General features: G+C 39.6%; 1 protein-coding gene across 3 annotated transcripts in view; it reads left to right on the top strand.

Annotated features, from left to right (window-relative positions):
• LOC124554806 overlaps positions 1–25,643 on the top strand; it is a 185,420-nt gene that overhangs the window by 48,366 nt on the left and 111,411 nt on the right. For 2 of the 3 annotated variants that reach the window (XM_047128462.1, XM_047128463.1), the window contains one exon: positions 6,741–7,012. In XM_047128462.1, coding sequence (XP_046984418.1) covers positions 6,741–7,012 — 272 coding nt within the window. Of the gene's footprint in view, positions 1–6,718; positions 7,013–25,643 lie in introns of those variants that run through there. The other variant, XM_047128461.1, reaches the window with a different exon arrangement.

The following is a 25,643-nucleotide window of genomic DNA, read 5'->3' as shown; positions in this document are numbered from 1 at the left end:
TATCCCGCACGGTAGCCAACCCGTTACAGTGGGGCCGTCGTGTACTCTGTTGTAAAACAGTAAACCAGTATCCGAGATTGCAGGAATTATTTTTAATCCACGATTACCGGTTTCGGTGAAACTAAAGCCGCCGTCATCAGATCTTACGACACGTACAGGTTACGGCATCAAGGCAAACAGTGGTCATAAGATCCGATGGCGGCGGCCTTAGTTTTGCCGAAACCGGTAATCGTGGAATAAAAATAATTCCTGCTATCTCGGCTACCAGTTTATTGTTTTACAACCGTCTAGATCACTCCCGCACAAACACAATGTGATCCCTACAAAATGTACCCCTGACTACACGTATGCCGAGGAGTAGATGCCCGTCACCCCGGGTCGTCGGGACTTCCGGCAGTGGCTGTCCTGCCGAGTGGTCGTTGCTGCGGCTGGGTGGCACCCGTGGGGAGGGCCCCAGGTCGCAGTGAGTGGCATCAGGGTGGATGACACGCCAGGAAGCACAGTATGTCATCTCTTGCTGGTGGTCCGCTGCCAGCAGTCTCTAAGCGGGCAAAGTCTAACTACAGTGCTAAGAAATATGACCCCAAGTTGTTCCCCTCCCTGGCTACACCGTGAGAAGAATGTCAGGCTAAAGATGGTAGTGAAGCTTATTCACCTCGGTACCTCGTATGTACGAGAGTTGGAGAACCTTTCGTGTTCGTGAAGCCTCAGTTTTTTGTGGGGCATTTGGAGAACAGGTTTGGGGAGGTGGAGGGCTTGTCCAAAATGCGCTCTGGGTCAGTTTTGGTAAAAACGGCATCCTCTGCCCAGTCACGGGCATTACTCGCTTGTGGCAAGTTGGGGAATGTTTCTGTTACCGTCACGTCTCGTAAGAGCTTAAATATTGTCTGAGGTATTATATTCCACAGGGACCTTCTTTTGCAGTCTGGTGACGAACTGGATGCCAATTTAGAGCAGCGAGGTGTTCGTCTTGTCTGGCGCGTCCATTGGGGCCCGAGGGATAACCGGGTTGCCACCGGTGCCTTCATCTCAACCTTCGAGGATGACACATTGCGTGAGAAGGTCGAGGTGGTGGTCTACCGCTATGACGTCAAGCAATATATTCCTTCCCCGATGCAGCACTTATGCGTCGGAAGTTCGGCCGTATGTCTTCCCGCTGTACTTCCGGCCCCACCTGTCGAGATTGTGGACGTCCGTCGCATCCCGATACTCCGTGTGCCCCACCTCTCATCTGTGTCGACTGCAGGGAGCACCATTCACGTTGCTCGCGAGACTGCAGGATTTTACAGAAAAAGAGGAAAATCATGGAATATAAGACCCTGGACTGACTGACCTAAGAGCAAATTTGAGCACCTACATCCTGTTTCTTTAACCTCCTCATATGCCGCTGCTACAAGAACAGTTGTCACTCCGTCAGTTCCTCGAATTTCTGTTGACTCTCAGAACCGGGAGATACACCTGCCCCCTTGATGGTGGGGGGCACTTCTCTCCCCATTGCTCGTGCACCACCTACTTCGGGAGCAACATATGTCTTTTTTGGTACCAGACCCCAACAGGTGTCCCTGGCGTTACCATCAATGGTGTGCCATATACCGTGAAAATGCGATTGCCAAGCTTGAGCCTCTGTGTTGGAGAACTACCCCTCTAGCCTTTTGCACCCTCAAACGGCAGATGGAGAGGAAAGTCCTCTCGTTCACTACGCGCCACAGTGAACCCTATAATGCCCCATTTACAGAGTGGGAGCTCCTCAGCGCACCTGCACATTGTCCCAACACAGCTGCTGGGCCAGATCGGATCCACAGTCAGATGATTAAACATCTCTCGTCTGACTACAAGTGCCATTTCCTCGTCATCTTCAACCGGATCTGGTGTGATGGTGTCTTTCCATCACAATGGGGGGAGAGCACCATCATCCAGGTGCTCAAACCCAGTAAAAACCCGCTTGATTTGGATAGCTATCGGCCCATCAGCCTCACCAATGTTGTTTGTAAGCTGCTGGCGTTTGCCTAGCGACAGGACCTTTTACGACGAGTCCGGTGACCAGCGTCCTGGTGGAGGCTGTAGGCCCTCCATTGCAGATCTGATGTGCACAACTGCTCACCAGTTAAATTACACACATTCGTAGTTCTCCTGAGCATCAAAATTACTGTCTCCATTTTCCACCTGTGGCAGTTCATCTACCACATGGGCGGCCCAGGTTAGGGCTAACGATTGCGGTTCGCATGCGATCCCTTCTGTCTGAACTGGAGTCCTTCCCTTTACCACCTCCCATCCAGGTCCATCTGCATACACCTCCATGGTGTACACCTAGGCTGCAGATTTTTCTGGACCTTTCGCATGACACTAAGGACTCAGTTACTCCTGCACTCTCTGCTGTCACTTCCTCTTGATTCTTGATGTATTCAGAGGCTCTGAAGTGGTTTACACTGACAGCTCTATGGCCAAGGGTCATGTTGGCTTCGCCTACATCAAGAGACCATTTTGAACAGCATTCCTTACCCGATGGCTGCAGTGTTTTCACTGCAGAGCTGGTGGCCATCTCTCGTGCACTTCAGTATATCCGTTCATGTCCCAGGGAATCATTTCTTCTGTGCATTGATTCCTTGAGCAGCCTACAAGCTATTGATCAGTGCTACCCTTGCCATCCTTTGGTAGCGTCCATCCAGGAGTCCATCTTTGCCCTGGACCGGTCCTGTCGTTCAGCGGTGTTTGTCTGGACCCCAGGACACGTCGGCATCCCAGGCAATGAACTTGGTGACAGTCTGGCCAAACAGGCTATGCGGAAACCACTTCTGGTGACGGGCATCTCTGAACCTGACCTGCGTTCTGACTTACACCGTAGGGTTTTTCGGCTTTGGGAGACGGAATGGCATAACAGTACACACAACAAACTGCGTGGCATTATGGAGACTACAAATCTGTGGAAGACTTCCATGTGGGCCTCTTGCAGGGAATTAGTTGTCCTCTGCCGGCTCCGCATTGGCCACGCTTGGGCGACCCACGGTTACCTCCTGCGCCGTAAAGACCTGCCTGAGTGTTGATGCGGTGCCTGGTTGACAGTGGCCCATATTCTGGTGCACTGTCCCACTTTTACTGCCCAACGACAAAATCTTGGGTTAGCAGACTCGTTGCCGCTAATTTTATCTGGCAACACCCTAGTGCTTCTAGGGTGGAGGTTTTAATGTGTTGCAGGCATCTCCTTTTTTATTCTCGTGGTCTGCCAGTCATGGTAATCTGCTTTGCTGTTTTAATCTCTTCATCCTGTTTCTTGCGTTCCTGTGGTTTTCTTGTCCTCTTTTGTCCATTTACATGTTTGTTACCCTTCATCATTGTTGTGATTTTTCCTTTCATTCCATTTTGAGTTGTCAGTCTTGTTTATCTTATTCTCACACTTGTGTCATTGTTTTATTCAGAACAAGGGACTGATGACCTCGTAGTTTGGTTCCTTTCCCCCTTTTTTAATCCAACCAACCAACTTAACTCAGTGGACAGTATGTCAAATAATCTACAATCTTTCTTCAAAACATTATAGTGTGACCACATTTCCATTTTATTGAAGTCTTTCTTGTATTTCACGACACCAGGATTGTCACTATCTACTCGTAGCCACACTAATTCTGATATCTTCAACTTGTTGGTGTCAGTAACTTTTGCAGGTACTTTATAAAGTCAATAAACTTTCCCATAATTTTTACAGTTGTAAAAGGCCGCATTGGCCATGCACTCGGACAACTTCAGCTGGAACTTGACACTTTGTTATTTTGCCCCAGCACTTCTCAACCAGTGCAAAATCTTTGTCGGAAGAAGAGAAACTGTGCCCAACCACTAAAAATTTGTGATTGATCCTTTTAAACAGTCCTGCACTGACCAGAAACATGTAGAGGAATAAGATCGTGCATTTTTTAAAAATTTTCCTACAACAATTATCACACCAAACACACAGTTCTTTTTTGTGTTAAAGGACTGTCAGGGTCAACAACAACTTGAAGCACATAAGATTCCGTCTAGTTTCCACCTCGAGAGGACTCTCCATCATGCCAAACACACATTATCCCATCTCCAGTATTGCAAACATGAATGCCGAAATTGTATGAACAACATTCTGGCTTGAGCTGCCGGAGTTGGCTGTTAACATGTGCACGAGGTGTGCTTGCTTATGTGTGTGAATGGTGTGTGTTTCTCTTTTGCTGATGAAGGCTGTGGTGGAAAGTTTTATATAAGTGTCTTTTAATTGTGCCTTACTGCAACTTAACGTGCCTTATTTACGATAAGAAGCAATCTATCTTTTCCTTCGTCATTGAAATTGTATAAATTGTTGTTGTCAAGAGTAATACATATTTAGATGTGTGAGTTTAGGTAGCTGAAACATTTTCTGTATGTCCACGATTATATTGCATATATTGCTGTCAAGTAATGTTGAGGCAATACTGTCACTTTTCATGGCATTGAAAGCTGCTTCAGCTTTTCAATGGTGTAGTTCCAATTTTAATTTTGCTGAAGCAGCTTCAGCTGTGTCTCTATTTTTCATGGCTATATTGTAGCAGTCACAGCCTTTGCAAGTGTCTACATGAGATTTCTGAAAGGAAAGTTGAGGAAAGCCATTGTGGAAAAACCTGCAATAAAACTTATATGTCACCTTACCATTTAGGGTATTTGATCAGAAATGCCTTCCAAGCCTTTCCGTATTTAAATCGCAACTCAAATACTGCTTCTGTGTTTTCCTTCTTTTTTCCTCTTCACCAGGGTTTCAGTTAGCTTTGGAGTAATTCCAAAAATGTCCATAGAAGTCTTCTTGCATAGCCTTAAATGATTCTCATTTTCATCTGGAACAATGAAGCTTATCAAACATTAACTTTGACTCTCGGTAGGCTCAGTATATGAGGCATCTCAATGTCTTGCAAATGGCAATACTTGCAATGAGCCAAGTAAGTAGCTACCATGACTGTTCATATCTTGCTTGTGAAATGCATGAAAGAGAGCCTTCATAATATTAAAAGTGATGTCCTTGCATTGATATTGGCAGCTACATATAACCTGAAAGTAAAAAACACTGTGATTGTACATTACTTGACAATTACTTTAGTTGACACAGTATTTTTATAGTTTCAGAAGACTTATTCTTTCATTGCCTTCTGCACTTGAATCTAAGCTAAAACACATTTTCAGATATGCAGTTGGTGCAAAATACGGCTTTAGAGCAGTTTAGTTACAGTATAGTTGGGCGATTTTTCTCACTGACGTGCACATTCTCTTTGTTTTCTCTAAATGGCGTAACAGGAACTGTATTCACACCGTGAAATTACTTCTTCCTAGTTGAAATATATTTATTGCTCCCCACATACTATTTCAGATGACTGTATGACAGTCTACATTTCAAGATTAGTTACCTCAAAAGATTACTTATTAAAACTTAATGATGTATTACTGCAGATGATGGTAATTTCTTTTCTTGCTTATCAACATTTCTGTAGTTATGATAACTTTCACCACTAATTCTTGAATTGTGTTGTTATTTCCTAAGACTCATAATTTTCCATTAAGATTTAAAAATCATGTTACTAGTAGCTACTCAATCTATGTCGATTGTAGACATGTTGAGTGGAAATGAGAAATGTGCATAACTTCACACATTAGGTGACAGGCACATAGTGCTACAGCTTCCAAACAGCATGGACATACACCAAGAGCCACGTGTAGCCATTTCAACTAGTTGCAGCAGAAAGATGACATAGCACTTTTAGAGGGGAAGTGGAATTGACACACAGCTCATTTACATGGCAATAACTCATTTTTAATATTGCATTCAGAATTCCAGCTCTACATTTTTTTGTTGACTACTTGGATACTGAGCAGTTTATCAGGTCAGTATCCTATGACTGACTGTTGAAGCCTAATTTCTGCTGCCTGGATATAAAATCTCATCATTGATTAAACATTGGTTTTGCAACTTAGGTTCTTTTAATTGTGCCATGTGAACTAGAATAGGATTTAATTGTGGTGTCAGTCTCTCTGGAGCTGTTTAAAGTTTAAACTACAACCAAGGCATTTAAAAACATTGACGTGTTCCACAAGTTTGTCTCCTATGAATATTTTTGCTGTTGTCAGTTGTTTACCAGTGGATATTTGTATCTTAATTTTATGCATAAATATTTCAAAATTACCTTTTTTGTTATTTCCTGTTTGTGGATTGACTTCTGTAAGTTATCTTCTGAGTCTCTTGTAATGAGGGGAAAGAGCCACTTTCCTCTACCTGGATGATGGATAGAACGTAAATGCCCGTAACTGCTTAGAACATTGTTCTAGCTTTCAAACAATTTATTGTCCATTTTCTACTACTACTCGTGCTCCTGATCCTGCTCCTGCTCCTGCTGCTGCTGCTGCTGCTGCTACTACTACTACTAACACACACACACACACACACACACACACACACACACACACACAGGGTGGTTTTCCACAACTGCAGAAAAGCTAGTGAAATGTTTTGATCTATTACACATATCAGTCTGTGCCACCCATCAATTAGCTGCAGTTGAGTGCTTGTCTGTTTTCATTTTGTATTGTAGTGACACATGTTCATCTTGTAATCTGTGGCATTGAGTGTCATGGCTGGGAACTGGAGATATTTATTTACAGTAAAATTTTTAAAAAAGTTAATTTTTTATTATGCACCATTTAATAATTTAGACATTTAGATTAAGTATAGAATCACACTATTATGTTTGCCCTTGGCTGTGTAGATGGTGAAAGTCTGGATGCACAGCAAAGTAGCCACAGAGAGTTAATGGCCTCTTTAGAATCACGCAAGAATTCAATAGAGCTGAAACTGCAGGACTGCACTCAAGAATTGAAGGAGCTGTGTATTAAAGAAGCTGAACTAACAGGAGTTCTTCCTCCTGAGATACCATTAGAACCAGGCGAGTCTCCTCCACAGTTTCGCAAGCGTGTGGGCACAGCTTTCCAGTACCCAGAAAACTTAATAAATGGCTGCAAGATATCAAAGTCAAAAGAAGTAAGTATATTTGTATATACATTTACACAGTAAGTTTGATGTAATTAGTTATTAGAAATTTCATACAAGATGATGTGACTTACCAAACGAAAGCGCTGACAGGTTGATAGACACACAAACAAACACAAACATACACACAAAATTCAAGCTTTCGCAACCAACGGTTGCTTCATCAGGAAAGAGGGAAGGAGAGGGAAAGACGAAAGGATGTGGGTTTTAAGGGAGAGGGTAAGGAGTCATTCCAATCCCGGGAGTGGAAAGACTTACCTTAGGGGGAAAAAAAGACAGGTATACACTCGCGCACACACACGCACATCCATCCGCACATACACAGACACAAGCAGACATTTGTAAATATATACTACTAGCAGGAATGAAGTGATGTAATTTCCCATGTTGTATGTTTTAGCTTAGTCCCCCTCCTCCTTTTTTAATTTATCAAATAATTATGTCTTAATTGTGAAGTATTTCCTGCAGATTTCCAAATTGAAATATTCTGTAATTGTTGCATATATTGTTTACTTGATAATATGTATTTAAACCCCCCCTCCCCCTCTTTTCCTTCTTAGTAGGTGCTGTGTATTTATTTAACAGTGGAGGTGAAAGTCGTGTCACAAATTGAGAGCCTTTGATGTAGCAGCCTTAAGCAGTGTTTCATTATTGTGTTCAAAATTAATCATTTTCATCTTCATAGATCACAAATATTTTCTTTAGGGACTCAACCATTATCGGTGTGTAATAAACAATGTGGTATATACTGTGTGATCCTGAGCTCAACATTAGAAGCTACTTTGGCTGTTGTTAAATGATCAGAGTCAGTGGAAAGATCTAATCCTAAATGATGCCTTTCTTTCACACACCAGTTTAGGAAGGCTGTAGTATATAATAGTGCTGTAACATTGTGATGTCCAAGTATTCACTGTGTTTCAGGTTGAAGATAAATGATAAAGAATGTAATCTTTTTCATTGTGGCACCTGTGGTAAAATAGTGATTGCAGAACACTTTTTCTTCATTGTCTTGGAGATCTGTTAGTATTAGAATTATGTTTGTTCCCAAACTATTCCAGGTGTAGGCAGTATATATCTGTTACCTGTAGTTGATTCCAGTCCAAATGTTATCAATGATGACACCACTGTTATAATGTGCCAAAAAGAACTGAATGGCACACTTAATAGGTCAGGTGCATTCTAAGCACAAAAAAGTAATTGCACTGTTAATAAATGTCAGGAGCGTTCCTGATAATACCACACGATTAATCTAATTTATCAGTAGTAATTATCACATACAGTATCTAGAGATGTTATTGGAGAGTTGCTGTATAAGATATGTATTTAGTCTCAAGCTTCTACATCATCATTAGAAGTTACCCATAGGCTGTGCAGTACTTGATTTATTTGACTGAATTATGTCACGAAGATCTCACAATGTCACAGAGCTTCCTTACACTACCTGAGGTTATGTCAGATGTCTGTGATGGGAAAGCATTGGTAGTGATTGTGATTTCTTTAGATGGTGGATGACTCAGCAGATTTTACTGATGTATTTCAGCATCAAGCACCCATTTCCATGCACCACTGAGGTATATCCAGTGTCCTGGTTAAAGTAATTGTTACACATTCTGATCCCAGTGGCATCTCTGATGACAGAATCCAGAATCCCAGTAGTTAGGTGCATGTTCTGTGCAGCATTCTTATTGACTGAGCAGTGTAGCTACTATGGCAGTCATAAGAACAAATAAATGAAGTACTACATTGCCTACGGATAACTCCTGACTGTGACGTCAGAAAAAGTTGGTGAAAGCTGTGGTTGAATACAAACCTGATATGGAAAGAACTCCATGAAGCAGTCATTCAAGTCTGTTGCTGTGAAAATGTACATTGTTATGTTAATATGATACTTTTATAGACCATGTTCCTCAGAAGCCACAATGACAACATTTTAGGAAAAAATTAGGGTATATCACAAATAAATTTTCTGCTCATGCTGTGGCAAATACTGACTTGTAGCTTAAAGGCTCGTGATATGAACAAGTGGTAGAAACAGGGACTTAAGTGATATTGTACTAAGTGTCTTATACAGAAATTATCTTGAACAGTTAGAGAACTGACCCTTAAGAGTAATTTCTGAGATCTGATTGCCAAGGGATCACAAACTTTGTGATTCACTAAACATAGAGAATTGAATTGATGACCATATGGCTATTATAGCATCAATAACTATATGCATTAAAAGAAATTTGAAGAAAGGCAGGAAAATTTTGCTGCTGAGCAAATGCAACAAAAAAGGATGACAGATTACCTGAGTAGTCAGCATCAAACATTCATCTCAAGCAGTGGAGGTATGGAATATCAATGAATAAAACTCAACAGTATTGTACAGTACACTTCAGCAAGATTGTGAGGGATAAGAGATACCTATCCTGGTTCAGTAGTCATGTTAAAATGTTGCTACAGAAGCAGAGGGAGGTTCATCACAAATTCAAACAGAGCCAAAGTCTTCTTGTCAAACAACAGCTGAACAAATCCAAAGTGAATATGAGGAGAACAAAAATAGAAGATTTCAATGAATTAGCAGGAATTAGCAGGTAACAGTCTGTCCCTAATGTGACAAGAATTCATAAGAATTTTGGCCTTGCATAAGTCAGTAAACATTTTAAATTCGTCTATCAGCTAACTAGTATCAAAATGGATGACAGCACAGACAAGGACAAAATTTTTGATACCATCTTCCAGAATTGTTTCACTGGGAAGATCATACTACAGTTCCTCCTGTCTGTCATTATATGAGTACTGATGTGATTCATTATATGAGTACTGATGTGATAGGTACAGAGAGAAATAATTGTGTAATAGAAAATAAACTAAATTTTGTCAATACAGGTAATGTAATTGGAGCTTATAGCATATATGTAAAATTATATATAGATTAAGCAAAAGAACTTTCTCCCCTTACAGCAGCAGTTTATTGTCAGTTTCTACATCTACATCTACATTGATACTCCGCAAGCCACCCAACGGTGTGTGGCGGAGGGCACTTTACGTGCCACTGTCATTACCTCCCTTTCCTGTTCCAGTCGCATATGGTTCGCGGGAAGAACGACTGTCTGAAAGCCTCCGTGCGCGCTCTAATCTCTCTAATTTTACATTCGTGATCTCCTCGGGAGGTATAAGTAGGGGGAAGCAATGTATTCGATACCTCATCCAGAAACGCACCCTCTCGAAACCTGGCGAGCAAGCTACACCGCGATGCAGAGCGCCTCTCTTGCAGAGTCTGCCACTTGAGTTTATTAAACATCTCCGTAACGCTATCACGGTTACCAAATAACCCGGTAACGAAACGCGCCGCTCTTCTTTGGATCTTCTCTATCTCCTCCGTCAACCCGACCTGGTACGGATCCCACACTGCTGAGCAATACTCAAGTATAGGTCGAACGAGTGTTTTGTAAGCCACCTCCTTTGTTGATGGACTACATTTTCTAAGCACTCTCCCAATGAATCTCAACCTGGTACCCGCCTTACCAACAATTAATTTTATATGATCATTCCACTTCAAATCATTCCGCACGCATACTCCCAGATATTTTACAGATGTAACTGCTACCAGTGTTTGTTCCGCTATCATATAATCATACAATAAAGGATCCTTCTTTCTATGTATTCGCAATACATTACATTTGTCTATGTTAAGGGTCAGTTGCCACTCCCTGCACCAAGTGCCTATCCGCTGCAGATCTTCCTGCATTTCGCTACAATTTTCTAATGCTGCAACTTCTCTGTATACTACAGCATCATCCGCGAAAAGCCGCATGGAACTTCCGACACTATCTACTAAGTCATTTATATATATTGTGAAAAGCAATGGTCCCATAACACTCCCCTGTGGCACGCCAGAGGTTACTTTAACGTCTGTAGACGTCTCTCCATTGATAACAACATGCTGTGTTCTGTTTGCTAAAAACTCTTCAATCCAGCCACACAGCTGGTCTGATATTCCGTAGGCTCTTACTTTGTTTATCAGGCGACAGTGCGGAACTGTATCGAACGCCTTCCGGAAGTCAAGAAAAATAGCATCTACCTGGGAGCCTGTATCTAATATTTTCTGGGTCTCATGAACAAATAAGGCGAGTTGAGTCTCACACGATCGCTGTTTCCGGAATCCATGTTGATTCCTACATAGTAGATTCTGGGTTTCCAGAAATGACATGATACGCGAGCAAAAAACATGTTCTAAAATTCTACAAGAGATCGACGTAAGAGATATAGGTCTATAATTTGCGCATCTGCTCGATGACCCTTCTTGAAGACTGGGACTATCTGTGCTCTTTTCCAATCATTTGGAACCCTCCGTTCCTCTAGAGACTTGCGGTACACGGCTGTTAGAAGGGGGGGCAAGTTCTTTCGCGTACTCTGTGTAGAATCGAATTGGTATCCCGTCAGGTCCAGTGGACTTTCCTCTATTGAGTGATTCCAGTTGCTTTTCTATTCCTTGGACACTTATTTCGATGTCAGCCATTTTTTCGTTTGTGCGAGGATTTAGAGAAGGAACTGCAGTTTCTGTAGCAAGTAAATGTTCTAAGCAGGGTGTATGCGACCCGGGAGATCTGGGAGAAACCCGGGAAGTTTTTCATCCAGGAGAAAACTGGGAAAAAAAACCAGGAATTTTTTAGAATTCTGGGAATTTTTTGTTGTTTTAGTTTTGAGTTAATTTTTAGTAATTTTGACTGGTAAGAATCAATACTCTAACAAAGAATATTGCTGTATCCCGCTACTGCAGAATAATACTGTAACAATGAAACGGAACAAGGGGGGGGGAAAAAAAGAAAATAAAACATAAATTGCAAAGGAAATGTGCCATATACAACAACAAAACTCAGTGCTCATACAAGCATTTGCCAACAGCGAAATGTGTCAAAGGCTTTAGGAAGGCTATGCAATGCTTCATAACAACAAATTGCCTCCAATGAGCGTGACATCACAACTGTTTACATTAGATTCGGTTTAGCAGTTACGAGCGGGCTCGAGTGACGTGTGAGTAGTACCTTCTCCCGTTTCTGGCTACAGAAATATGGCTGTTTCCTATGTAGCAGTCGCAGCAAGCAGCTAGATGCAACCGGGAAAAATTTTACTGCCACGCCCAAGCTGCCAGATTCACGCATGCACAGCAAGCCCAAATCTGTGAGGGGGGGGGGGGGGGGTCAAATTCATATTCTTATATTCTTGAGAAGAAGAAACCTTGTTTCACAAAGCACCTAGCATCCAGCGCACATTGGTCTATCAATTACTCATATGATTTTGATGCGCATCCCTGTTGGTTTTGACTCTGTAAGTTGATTTCTGAATGAATCATAAGCTGTGCGGGGTAGCCATACGGTCTAAGGCAATTTGTTACAGTTTGTGCGGCTCTCCCCCCCGTCAGAGGCTCGAATCCTCCTACGGGTGTGGGTGTATGTGTTGTCGTTAGTGTAAGTTAGATTAAGTAGTTTGTAATCCTAGGGACCGATGACATCAGCAGTTTGGTCCCATAGTAAAAAATAGTAATAATAATAACGATAATAATAATAATAATAATAATAATAATAGACCACCAAATAACCCACAAGTCGAAACAACAATAAAAACTATCAACACAATCATACACAACAAAATAAATGAAAACACAACTATGGAAGAGTTACAACTACTGGTATATATAGGAGCACTCACTACACTAAATATACACACTAGGCAGAGATCAGAACCAACCAACACACAGAAGAAACCCACAAAACCAGCATGGCAACACAGGCTACAGATCAAAATAGAAAAACTGAGAAAAGACATCGGACAGCTAACACAATTTATAAGAAATGAAATCTCAGAAAAGAAACGAAAAAGGTTAGGTAAAATCTCACAACAAGAAGCGACAGAGCAATTAGACGAAAAGAAGCAGAAATTACAAGCATTCGCCAAACGACTCAGAAGATACAAAAAAAGTGAAAATAGAAGGAAACAAAACCAATCATTCAACACAAACCAAAAGAAATTTTACCAGACAATAGATAACACACACATTGAAATAAACAATCCACCAAACATAACAGACATGGAACACTTCTGGAGCAACATATGGTCAAACCCGGTACAACATAACAGGCATGCACGGTGGATACAAGCAGAAACAGACACATACAAGATGATACCACAAATGCCTGAAGTGACAATTTTGCAACATGAAGTCACCCAAGCAATTAATTCTACTCACAATTGGAAAGCCCCTGGAAATGATAAAATAGCAAATTTCTGGCTAAAGAAGTTCACCTCAACACATTCACATCTAACTAAATTATTTAACAGTTACATTGCAGACCCATACACATTCCCTGATACACTTACACATGGAATAACTTATCTGAAACCTAAAGATCAAGCAGACACAGCGAACCCAGCTAAATATCGCCCCATAACATGCCTGCCAACAATATACAAAATATTAACTTCAGTCATTAAACAGAAACTAGTGACACATACAACACAGAACAAAATTATAAATGAAGAACAAAAAGGCTGTTGCAAAGGAGCACGAGGATGTAAAGAGCAACTGATAATAGATGCAGAGGTGACATATCAAGCTAAAACTAAACAAAGGTCGCTACACTACGCATACATCGATTACCAAAAAGCTTTTGATAGTGTACCCCACTCATGGTTACTACAAATATTGGAAATATATAAAGTAGATCCTAAATTGATACAGTTCCTAAACATAGTAATGAAATACTGGAAAACCACACTTAATATCCAAACAAATTCAAATAATATCACATCACAGCCAATACAGATTAAGCGTGGGATATACCAAGGAGATTCATTAAGTCCTTTCTGGTTCTGCCTTGCTCTGAACCCACTATCCAACATGCTAAATAATACAAATTATGGATACAATATTACTGGAACATACCCACACAAAATCACACATTTGCTATACATGGATGATCTAAAACTACTGGCAGCAACAAATCAACAACTCAACCAATTACTAAAGATAGTAGAAGTATTTAGCAATGATATAAGTATGGCTTTTGGAACAGACAAATGTAAGAAAAACAGCATAGTCAAGGGAAAACACACTAAACAAGAAGATTACATATTGGATAACCACAGCGACTGCATAGAAGCGATGGAAAAAACAGATGCTTATAAATATCTAGGATACAGACAAAAAATAGGAATAGATGATACAAATATTAAGGAAGAGCTAAAAGAAAAATATAGACAAAGACTAACAAAAATACTGAAAACAGAATTGACAGCAAGAAACAAGACAAAAGCTATAAATACTTATGCTATACCAATATTGACCTACTCATTTGGAGTAGTGAAATGGAGTAACACAGACCTAGAAGCACTCAATACACTTACACGATCACAATGCCACAAATATAGAATACATCACATACATTCAGCAACAGAAAGATTCACATTAAGCAGAAAGGAAGCAGGAAGGGGATTTATCGACATAAAAAACCTACATTATGGACAGGTAGACAATTTAAGAAAATTCTTTCTAGAACGAGCAGAAACTAGCAAAATACACAAAGCAATCACCCACATAAATACATCGGCTACACCACTACAATTTCATAACAACCTCTACAACCCTTTAGATCACATAACATCAACAGATACAAAGAAAGTAAATTGGAAAAAGAAAACACTACATGGCAAGCACCCGTATCATCTAACACAGCCACACATCGATCAAGACGCATCCAACACATGGCTAAGAAGAGGCAATATATACAGTGAGACAGAAGGATTCATGATTGCAATACAGGATCAAACAATAAACACCAGATATTACAGCAAGCATATTATTAAAGATCCCAATACCACAACGGATAAATGCAGACTTTGTAAACAACAAATAGAAACAGTAGATCACATCACAAGCGGATGTACAATACTAGCGAATACAGAATACCCCAGAAGACATGACAACGTCGCAAAAATAATACATCAACAGCTTGCCTTACAACATAAACTTTTAAAACAACACGTTCCTACATACAAGTATACACCACAAAATGTACTGGAGAATGATGAATACAAATTATACTGGAACAGAACCATTATAACAGATAAAACAACGCCACATAACAAACCTGACATCATACTCACCAATAAAAAGAAGAAATTAACACAACTAATTGAAATATCCATACCCAATACAGCAAATATACAGAAGAAAACAGGAGAAAAAATTGAAAAATACATCCAACTGACTGAGGAAGTCAAGGACATGTGGCATCAGGATAAAGTTGACATTATACCAATTATACTTTCAACTACAGGAGTCATACCACGCAATATCCACCAGTACATCAATGCAATACAGCTACATCCAAACTTATATATACAACTTCAGAAATCCGTAATTATTGATACATGTTCAATTACCCGAAAGTTCCTAAACGCAATGTAACATATACCGTAGAGTTAAAAGGAAGTGACGCTTGATCAAGGTCCGCGTCACTTTCATTCCGAACCAGACCTAAGGTCTGAGAAAGGAAAGATAATAATAATAATAATAATAATAATAATAATAATAATAATCATAAATTGATTTTTGAATACGTGCATAGTGTATGTGATGTCTGTGTCAGGGGAATCCTTGTTGCATCTAGAAATAAACTTTCCTGCAGGCAAAAGGAGACTGGGCTATACAAGTTGAGCGGAATAAAGCCGAACGAGTGAACGCCAATCACTGTCTGATTATGTTGTTAATTGGGTTTGCGAATGATCAGCGTTGTTATAAGTACTAGGGAAATCCATAGATTCAGACTACCAGAGTGGAAATAAGCGACTAACAGGAATAACAGGTTAGAAAGATTACATTTTATCTTCTCGGTGTATCCAGGAAAATGAAATTTTGTCAGAAAATTTTAGGCCAGATCGCTACACTAGTAAGGACCAGTTGTACAGTCCCTGTCTAGCAGCCACTTAAGTTCTATTGTGGAAGTAGCGCAGAAAATGGTTTGTACAGACATAACACCTAACCGCAGAATAATCAGGGATAACTAAACCGGTGATTCTTGCAGGGTTAGTGAAATTAACCGGCGAAAAAGTTTTGACAAAGGTAGGAATAATTCCAGAATTAGTCATGACAAGATTGTTTGTTAGAACAAGGAAGGAGAGGAAACGGGGACATCACACAAATTAGGGAAGAATATTTATATTTATATAATTTATATAAAAATCTCGTACTACTACTTTTCGATCTCATGCTCGCGAAACTGCAGCATAAGAATGAAATGTGAAACTATTTTCTAACATAAAGCTTTTTGCTTGTAGTAGGCCTAATAGGCATTTTATGTTGGTCTTCGTGAAATATAATCTGCCATGTTATAAAAATGACCATTTGTGCCCAAACAGTCTCATTTATTTGGTATGTGTTAAAATTTCTGCAGTGTTGGAAAGACCTATATTGTTTTATCTAGCAGACATTGACAAAATAGACTTAATCAAACCGAGAAACCACGCCAGTCTTGGGTACTATTTGTATTAACAGCTTAAGCAGTATTAGACAACGATATTTCGATGTTTCGTGTAGCAAAACGTTTGACGAAATTTGATGAGATAATAGATTCTTTCGCAGAAAGGAAAGCACGCCATGTAAAGCTGTAGCAAGATTAGAGAGAAAACAATGCTAGGAGCTAAGGATTGAAGAAATTTGTACTGTATTGCTTGTCTCTTGTCTTTACTGATTTTATGTATCCTATATTTAATTTTGTCACCCAAAACAGAAAGTTATTAGTTAACAGGCAATAAAGAGTGCAAATTTTCTGAAGAGTTCTTGTTCTCAGATTACAAATAATCCCATCCAGTATTAATTGCGAGGTTTTTTTTTTTTTTAAAAAAAAAAAGAGGGGTATAATGTCAAACCGGGCGACTGGAAGCAGGAGAGGCACCACATGAAATTTTAATTTCCACTGTCCTGAATATAGTTTGATGGCATCCAGTGCAAAATATACACTTTTCAATCCCACGGAGCGAAATAGAGTGACATGCGATAGAAGAATGCTGTATAAAGAGGCACTGCACTCTGGCACACTTGAGACGAAATAACATGTCTTACATTTCCTTGAACATATATGTTTTATGTATCAGGCTCTTCAGAACGATGTGCCCAACAAAATGAACATATTTTTGAAAATTCGATTTTTTAAATTTTTGACGTCGTATCTCAAACGCTCGAGGGAGGGGGGCTGGGAGGGCCCGGGGGCGCCACTATCTTAGTATTGCCCCGGTTCGGAAATATTGTAGATCCGAGGCTGATGCGCAGAGCAGACTTAGTTATAATGAGGGAGTGTGTAGTGTCCACGTGACCCGTGCTTACATTTAGTGATTTTGCTGTTTCCTCTTCGTTTACTGCTCTCAAATGGTTCAAATGGCTCTGAGCACTATGGGACTTAACATCTGAGGTCATCAGTCCCCTAGACTTAGAACTACTTAAACCTAACTAACTTAAAGACATCACACACATCCATGCCCGAGGCAGGATTCGAACCTGTGACCGTAGCAGTCGTACAGTTCCGGACTGAAGTGTCTAGAACCACTTGGCCACAGCGGCCGACCATCAGCAACATTTCCATCGCTATCGCGCAGGGACGGTATTGAATGTTTTTGCCACTGGTGTACTTTACTTACCACCAGAATCTCTCTGGGTTTTCTACCATATTTTGAGACAATATTTCATTCTGGAAACTGTTAAAAGCATCTCGAATTGACGTCTGCACTAAATTTCGAGCTTCGGTGAAAGTTATCCAGTTTTGGGGATTTTGCATTATTCTGAATTTGGCATGAACATCCTCTGATGTATTTTTTCATTTATGACATAATGTAAGATCTTTTAATGTTCAACACGTACGAACACAGGGCTTCCTGCGTCATAGCAGCTGCCAAAGCGTGGTGGCACCTGTTATCTGGCGCTCTCTGACGACTATTGAAATGAACCTATTTCTAACAGGTCGCGGGAAAATATTGCTAATGGTGGTTTGAAAAGTGTTACTTTCAAAGTAAATTTCCTTTCACGCAAGTTGAACTATATGTGAGAATGTACGGTGAATTTCTTAAATCTCACAGCCTTTGACGAGCCATTTAGAAGTATTTTGAGCCCAGAAGATCATGTCGTTATTATGAGCAAATTGATGTAGTGCTACGGGAAGCTCTCTCTCTGCGGTAGCTAATTCATTTGTGGAAAACTTTAAGGACAAGTCACTGGACTTGGCTAAAAATTTTATGGCACATTTGTCTGATATATCTTAAAGTGTAACACACGCAAAATATATCAACATTATATGTGAAAGCTTAGCTTCTCTTGCAGCTTATTAACCTTAGAGCCAATATTATATGTGAAAGCTTTGCTTTACTTGTAGCAACACTATGTATATTAATTTACAACATTAACTTTTCCTGTTTGTGTATCCGTGCTGCTTAACAGTGATGTTTCTATTAGCTGACTACATTACGTGTCCTGTGGTCTGAATATCTGCTGCCATCGGCTGGCGGGATCACGTGACATGAGCTACGACTAGCTTACAAAAGTGCATTGCAATCTCAATTACAATGATTTGGAAAGTAACATGTGGTGTTTGGTGGAATTCGAATTTATACTTTCGTAATACGAAAATATGCAGCGTACATGTTGCTGCACATCAAAAAATTTTCCGAAAGGAGTTTTCTTCCCTGAGTTTTGTTTTCTAAAGTGCTGGGAAATTCTACGCCAGTGTATAAAAACCTAACCATTCAAAGGATTGATAACTTTTACAGTTCTGAGGGAAAATATTCTGTTACTTAATAACACGGAAAAAGTTATTTTCATACGGGAGAAAATGTATTTTTAACCGGGAAATCGAGGAAAAATATGGGATTTTTTTTCCCTTGTCTGCGTATGCACCCTGTCTAAGTGATTATGAAAAGTTGCAGGTCATTTTTGTTTTCAAGAAAGGTCAGCTTATAAATGCACAAAACTATACTCTTATAGTACTGATATCAGTATGTTCTAGATCTATGAAGATGTTTTGTGCTCACATAAAATTATGTTTTTGGAGACTGAAAGTCTCTTCAACAGGAATCAGCATGGGATCTTAGGACAGTGATCATGCAAAACTTGACTTGCGCTCTTTGTCCATGAGATCTAAATGCAGTGGATGGTAGTTTCTAGGTTGATATAATGTTTTTTGACTTCCACAAGACAGTGTATAGTTCTACACTTTTGCCTATTGAAAAGAATGTGAACGTATAAAATACCAGACAAAATTTGTGACTGGAGTGAAGCTTTCCTTGCACGTGCACTTGTTACATGGAGAAAATATAAACAATTTTAACATATCATGCATAAATAGCTGGAAAGATGAACTATTGTTGGATTACATGATACAGGCATCTTGTATCAAAACTAGCCAAATCATTGAAGGCATATTTTTCGGTGTGGATGAGAAACCTCTAGAGACAAAACGATAATGGTCAGAAACATTTTACTTTCATAGTTACATCCTTAATGGTTTAATATTTAAGCTCTATTGTTTTGTGAAAATGATTCATAGTAATTTTTTTGATGTTGTAAGTTTTGGTCATTTTTGTTGCAATTTTATATAATTTTATTCTTTCTTTATAAAACTATATCCTTTTTAAATTCCAGAACCTTGTGAAAAAAGCTGTTAAGTGAAAATAAAATGCCATTGTAATTAATTTTCTTTATAGCAGTAAAAAAGCATTTCAATATAAATTGGATACTAACATATCAAAAGAACATCAAAAAACTGAGGAGAATACGAAATAGGATTTTTCTAACCAAAAGTTTGTAGTTCACTTAGATCTTGAACACAATAAACAGAAAATGATGTGCAAATATTCAAGTATGTCAACAGAATCATTAATATGATACACACTGTTAACACATACTGAGTAATATTGTTGTTTTAAGTCTTCAGTGTGTCCTCATTTAGATTACAAAATCAGGACTTTTATGTGAACCATTGACACAGGCTTTGGTGATTGTGTTTTAACCCTTATTACAAGTGCAAGTTGTTTCACTAGTTAATATAATTGCAATGACTGAATGTCTTTCCGTGTTGGGCCAAAGTGTTTTTCTGGGAGATTTTTTGTTTCTTTTGTTTTAGAGACAAGAAGTGTAATGCCTTTGGTCACTGTGCAAGGTACCATTTCAACCAGTATTTTTCTTTTTTACACCAACTTTGGGACTTCCCAATATCGTGTTTGCAAAATACTTTACTTTTTACATAGACAGAATTTTGTGCGTTCTCTGGTTTCTTCATAATAATTCTTTGGGTGTTAGCTAATGGAAAATGCCTTTGAGAAGGAGATTTCAACACATTGGCAGCCTTTCATTTCCAATCATTGAGTTCACAAGCCACACCCAAAGGAAAAACAGTTCCATGACTAAATAACATCTGTTCATATTCATTTGGAAATAGGATTGCTTTCACGTCAGTTTTGGTAATAAGCCCATGAATATGGAAATTAGTGGAAAAGATTGGTGTTGCCAATATACAGATGAAATATTATGATGTCAAAGAAATAAAATAAAATAAATTATTTTTCCTACTGGTATGGTCACATTGTTATTAAAAAAAATGCTGTGACATGAACATTGTTGCTCTTTCCTTGACATGACTGGTTATGAATTCACTGCTTGCAAGAGTTGGCACAACCAAGAATACAGTGCTCTGAAACATGAGGACATGACCGTGTTTGAAACATTTTCTTGTTTCACCTGATAGTGATATACTTCTACTTTAAATTGATAACTTGTATTCATTTTTGTAAATTTTGTGACTTGTCCGGTTATGATATAGACACCTCAGTTGGTTATCAGTTATTGGGGATAGTCACAGTTATGAAACATACTGAAGTACGACTTTGAAGTAATAAAAGGGGCAGTGACCACGTAAATAGGTACCTGACTTAGATTAATTGAAAACACCTTAATGAGATGTAACTCTCCAACAAAGGAGGTAGCTTATGGACTCTTTGTTCTACCAATTCTTGGGCATGGCTTGTTTGTCTGGAAGTAGACAGGGAAGATCCTAAGAAGGGCAGTGCATTTTGCCACATCCTCATTTAACAAGCATGAGAGCACCTCGAAAACGCTTGTCCACCTCCAGGGACAGATAATGCAAGAGAGTCATTGTGCATCATGCTGTGATATAGTGTTAAAATTCTGAGAATGTGTGTTCCTAGAAGCAACCTTTGAGCAACATATTACCCCCCCCCCCACACACACACACGAAGAAGAAATGAAAGTGGTATATGAGATGTACAACTATTGTGTGTCCTGAAATGTTACTAACACTATTGATTATATTGTAGTCATCCTAACTCAAGTTTTGTCAACTGGCTCCAAATTAGTGGACTGTTTTGGACATCGAAGTTTGAGTTTTGTGCTGCATGTTGTCAGAATGTTTGAAAGTAAAATATTTGTGAAGTTCAAATTGCTGCTGAAATTCTCTCAGTTCTCACGATACTTGATAAATATTACTACTTTGCCAATGGGTGTCTTTTAATGGGACCAAAAACACATTTTGGAGCTGCCAAGCAGTTTGGTGGGGTAATACTAAGGTGATAGAGCCACACATTACTTTTATTATTCATTGCTTGCCATTAAGAGTTACAGTTTCACATGGATTAGAAGGCAGATTTTGTGTTGCATATCTGTCATGGAAAGACACAGTGGCCATTGCACAAAAATACTAAATACACTAACCTATGTTAGTTAAAACTCATAGTTGTCCACTTTAAGACAGAAGTGTCATTCTCATTGCTGTCTTTATCTTCCTCACTCCATAGGTACTCTGCAAGCCATTGCACAATGTTAGACAGTTTTTTGAGTGATTTTTCTGCCCTATTCAAATTTGTATGTGGACCTAAGGAAAAATTACTTGTTTTGTACCTTGGTACGCATTTATATAGTTTTCTCTGACTGGGAGATATTTGATATGTATAGTATGGCCACCTTTTGCTACTCTGTTGTAGCATAATATTGCATATAGTTAGAGATTGTCTGTGCGTCTTGCTCCACCAACTTTCTATTTGTGATTTTGAAGGAAGTTGGGGAGCTAATTGAACACGCAAGGACTGGCGAATCAGATTAACACCACCGTACCAGAACCAGGCATACAAAATGCAAAGCACCCCTTGGGATATAAGGGATTGTACATGGACCTGAATGTGATTTTGATACAATGGAGCAAACATTAGACTACATTATCAGTGAATTCCTAATAAGATGATGTCAACTGAATTGAAACAACTTTATAAAAGCCTCTCTAAAGGACACTGTCTCATTAATGTCCCTGTAGATAGAACTTGTAATGTGACAACGTGCCATTTAGTGAAGACAAGGCATAGTCAAGGCGCAACGGTAGAGAAAGTGGATGCTTATGCCATCTGTGGGCCAGAATCGAAGGCAAAGTGGAAGTGCTTCCACCTGGTGGCAGCTAAATTAAAGAACGCTATGCAGGAGACAGTGTCTGGCTTGTGCTGCACTCTGACAGCGAAATAACAAAAGAATTAAACTAAATAATACTGTTACGTGTAGTAAAAATATAAATGTAATATTACTTTAATATATGAAAATGACTGTAATTGAATATTGTAATGCTATGGTATGTTTAATTTTAAATAGAGAACTTGACGTAATGTAAAATAATGTTTAGGTGTGGGGGGAATCCCCGAGAATGAGGACAGCGTACAGGTTGACATGTAATATTGGAAGTAGAAGTAAGTTGGCATAGCTCTGAGGCAAAACAAGTGTTAAGTGGTGTAAAAGTGACTGCCAGTGTGTGCTACGGTAACGTTGCTAACAGACCATTTAGAAGTGGAAAGTTCCTAGCAGATTAAAACTGTGTGCCCGACCGAGACTCGAACTCGGGACCTTTGCCTTTCGCGGGCAAGTGCTCTACCATCTGAGCTACCGAAGCACGACTCACGTCCGGTACTCACAGCTTTACTTCTGCCAGTACCTCGTCTCCTACCTTGCAAATTTTACAGAAGCTCTCCTGCAAACGTTGCAGAACTAGCACTCCTGAAAGAAAGGATTTGCGGAGACATGGCTTAGCCACAGCCTGGGGGATGTTTCCAGAATGAGATTTTCACTCTGCAGCGGAGTGTGCGCTGATATGAAACTTCCTAGCAGATTACCGGATGTGAGTCGTGCTTCGGTAGCTCAGATGGTAGAGCACTTGCCCGCGAAAGGCAAAGGTCCCGAGTTCGAGTCTCGGTCGAGCACACAGTTTTAATCTGCTAGGAAGTTTCACGTGTGTGTATGTGTGGGTGTGTGTGTGGCCCCCATGTCTCCGCAATATCCTTTCTTTCAGGAGTGATAGTTCTGCAAGGTTCGCAGGAGAGCTTCTGTAAAGTTTGGAAGGTAGGAGACGAGGTACTGGCAGAAGTAAAGCTGTAAGTACCAGACGTGAGTCGTGGTTCGGTAGCTCAGATGGTAGAGCACTTGCCCGCGAAAGGCAAAGGTCCTGAGTTCGAGTCTTGGTCGGGCACACAGTTTTAATCTGCTAGGAAGTTTCATATCAGCGCACACTCCACTGCAGAGTGAAAATCTCATTCTGGAAACATCCCCCAGGCTGTGGCTAAGCCATGTCTCCGCAATATCCTTTCTTTCAGCAGTGCTAGTTCTGCAACGTTCGCAGGAGAGCTTATGTAAAGTTTGGAATGTAGGAGACGAGGTACTGGCAGAAGTAAAGCTGTGAGTACCAGACGTGAGTCGTGCTTCGGTAGCTCAGATGGTAGAGCACTTGCCCGCAAAAGGCAAAGGTCCCGAGTTCGAGTCTCAGTCGGGCACACAGTTTTAATCTGCTAGGAAGTTTCGTATCAGCGCACACTCCGCTGCAGAGTGAAAATCTCATTCTGGCATTTAGAAGTGAGCTGAAAACAGATATGGACTTCGTTATCGTATGGCTACAAGCTAAATGGACACTAAGGCTTGTAAGATGCGGTATTTCGATGGAGATGGGCTGTGAGCGGCAAAATAGTACGGTTTCCCACTCTGGGCTACATGGCACTGTATGGTGCAATGCTATGTTAATTGCGACGAGTTACTTGTTCCAACGCCGAGGTTTGAAGGTACCAGTAGCCGCATCCAACGGCGTATGGTGATCTCAATAACTGATGAGGTCCATCGGTGAGCTCACTTCGGTAGCAACAAACTAGAAGTTATCTTACAGGAGTATCATTATGAATAGTGGTGGTTATACCGATGCCATTACCGGTACATTTATATTCTCTGAATCATTTTGTGTAATAGTCACACCAAGTTCTCTACAGTGTGTAAAGTTTGTAGGCAATAATAATTTTGTGGTTTAAATTGCATTCCCCAAGCGTAATCAGTTATTTAAAGGAAATAGCTCATTATTACCCCATATCCAGTGATTTGCATGTGCTGCAACATCAGTGAAAAGTTATGGTACCTGAGTATCGGCGTAGCTATATTGCAAGAGAAAATAGTCGGAATTAATGCCGAAATCGCCAGCAGATGCCGCTTCGTGCATTGGATGGAAGATGCCAGGTACTGTGCCACCTTAATTACTATCCAGCTCGATGTGGTGGCTTTTCAGTACATTGCCGTAGTCAAAAATTACTCGGTTCCGTCCGAGCAACGTGATTCTCAATTAGTGTTTTCAGTAACTATATTGATGAGCAGATCTATATTGTTCTTTAATTAAGCGTTCGAGGACATTGCTGCCACCACAGTACACATTGTGCCTTCAACACAATGCAAGCTCAATAACATTAAATTCAGTAATTACAATTTGTATAGTTTACATTAACCTAAAACAAGTTCAAGTGTTTATCATGTGTGTTTATGTATTGTGAAATGATTTCAGGCCGTGGTAGTGTTTTAAATGAATGATGTCCTCCTGCTAGGCAATATCAAACGTACAGAATTAAGTGCTCCCTGTTCAGTCACTTCAAAGAGATTATCAGTGCTACTAATAATCAAATATAGTCATAGAAATAAGTTGGTTACATGCCATTATCATTATTTATTCCAAAACTTCCGTGTAGTAGTTGGATCACCATAGGGTGTCTATTCAAACCGATTACACATGAGAGCTGCTTTCCGGAAGTCCGATGCAGTATGGTCAAATAATAATACAGCAAATTCTGGTAGTGGCATGATTGAATTGTGATGTTAATAATATGAGCTGCTATAATTTTATACTTGTTTGTTAATTTTTTCATGTTCGTTTTTATATCTAACTTTCCTGTTGTACATGTGTCACATTTTTCTGTAGTTTTCCCACATACAAAACTAACTAAACATTATTTTTATTTTTATTATTATTACTCAGATTATACATTTTTGCCCTTAAGACAGTGTTCAACTTGAATGTTACATGATTATTCATTTTTTCTTGTTTCTTTCTTCTTTTCCTCTTCCCAAAACTCTTCATTCTTTGACTGTGTTCGTGTTTCCTTTCCTCTGTCCAGGTTTTCCTTGTTTTCTTCCTTTCTTTTATTTCAAATTTCATGTTCATAGTTGTGTTCCTGAATTTGTCTTTCATTTATCATCAAGACACTCTAAAATTTCTAAATAAAATCCAAAACTTCACCGTAG

This window comes from Schistocerca americana, chromosome X (assembly GCF_021461395.2).
Source record: "Schistocerca americana isolate TAMUIC-IGC-003095 chromosome X, iqSchAmer2.1, whole genome shotgun sequence".
Classification (NCBI taxonomy): Eukaryota; Metazoa; Arthropoda; class Insecta; order Orthoptera; family Acrididae; genus Schistocerca; species Schistocerca americana.
This window is presented reverse-complemented; position numbering and strand designations above follow the sequence as displayed.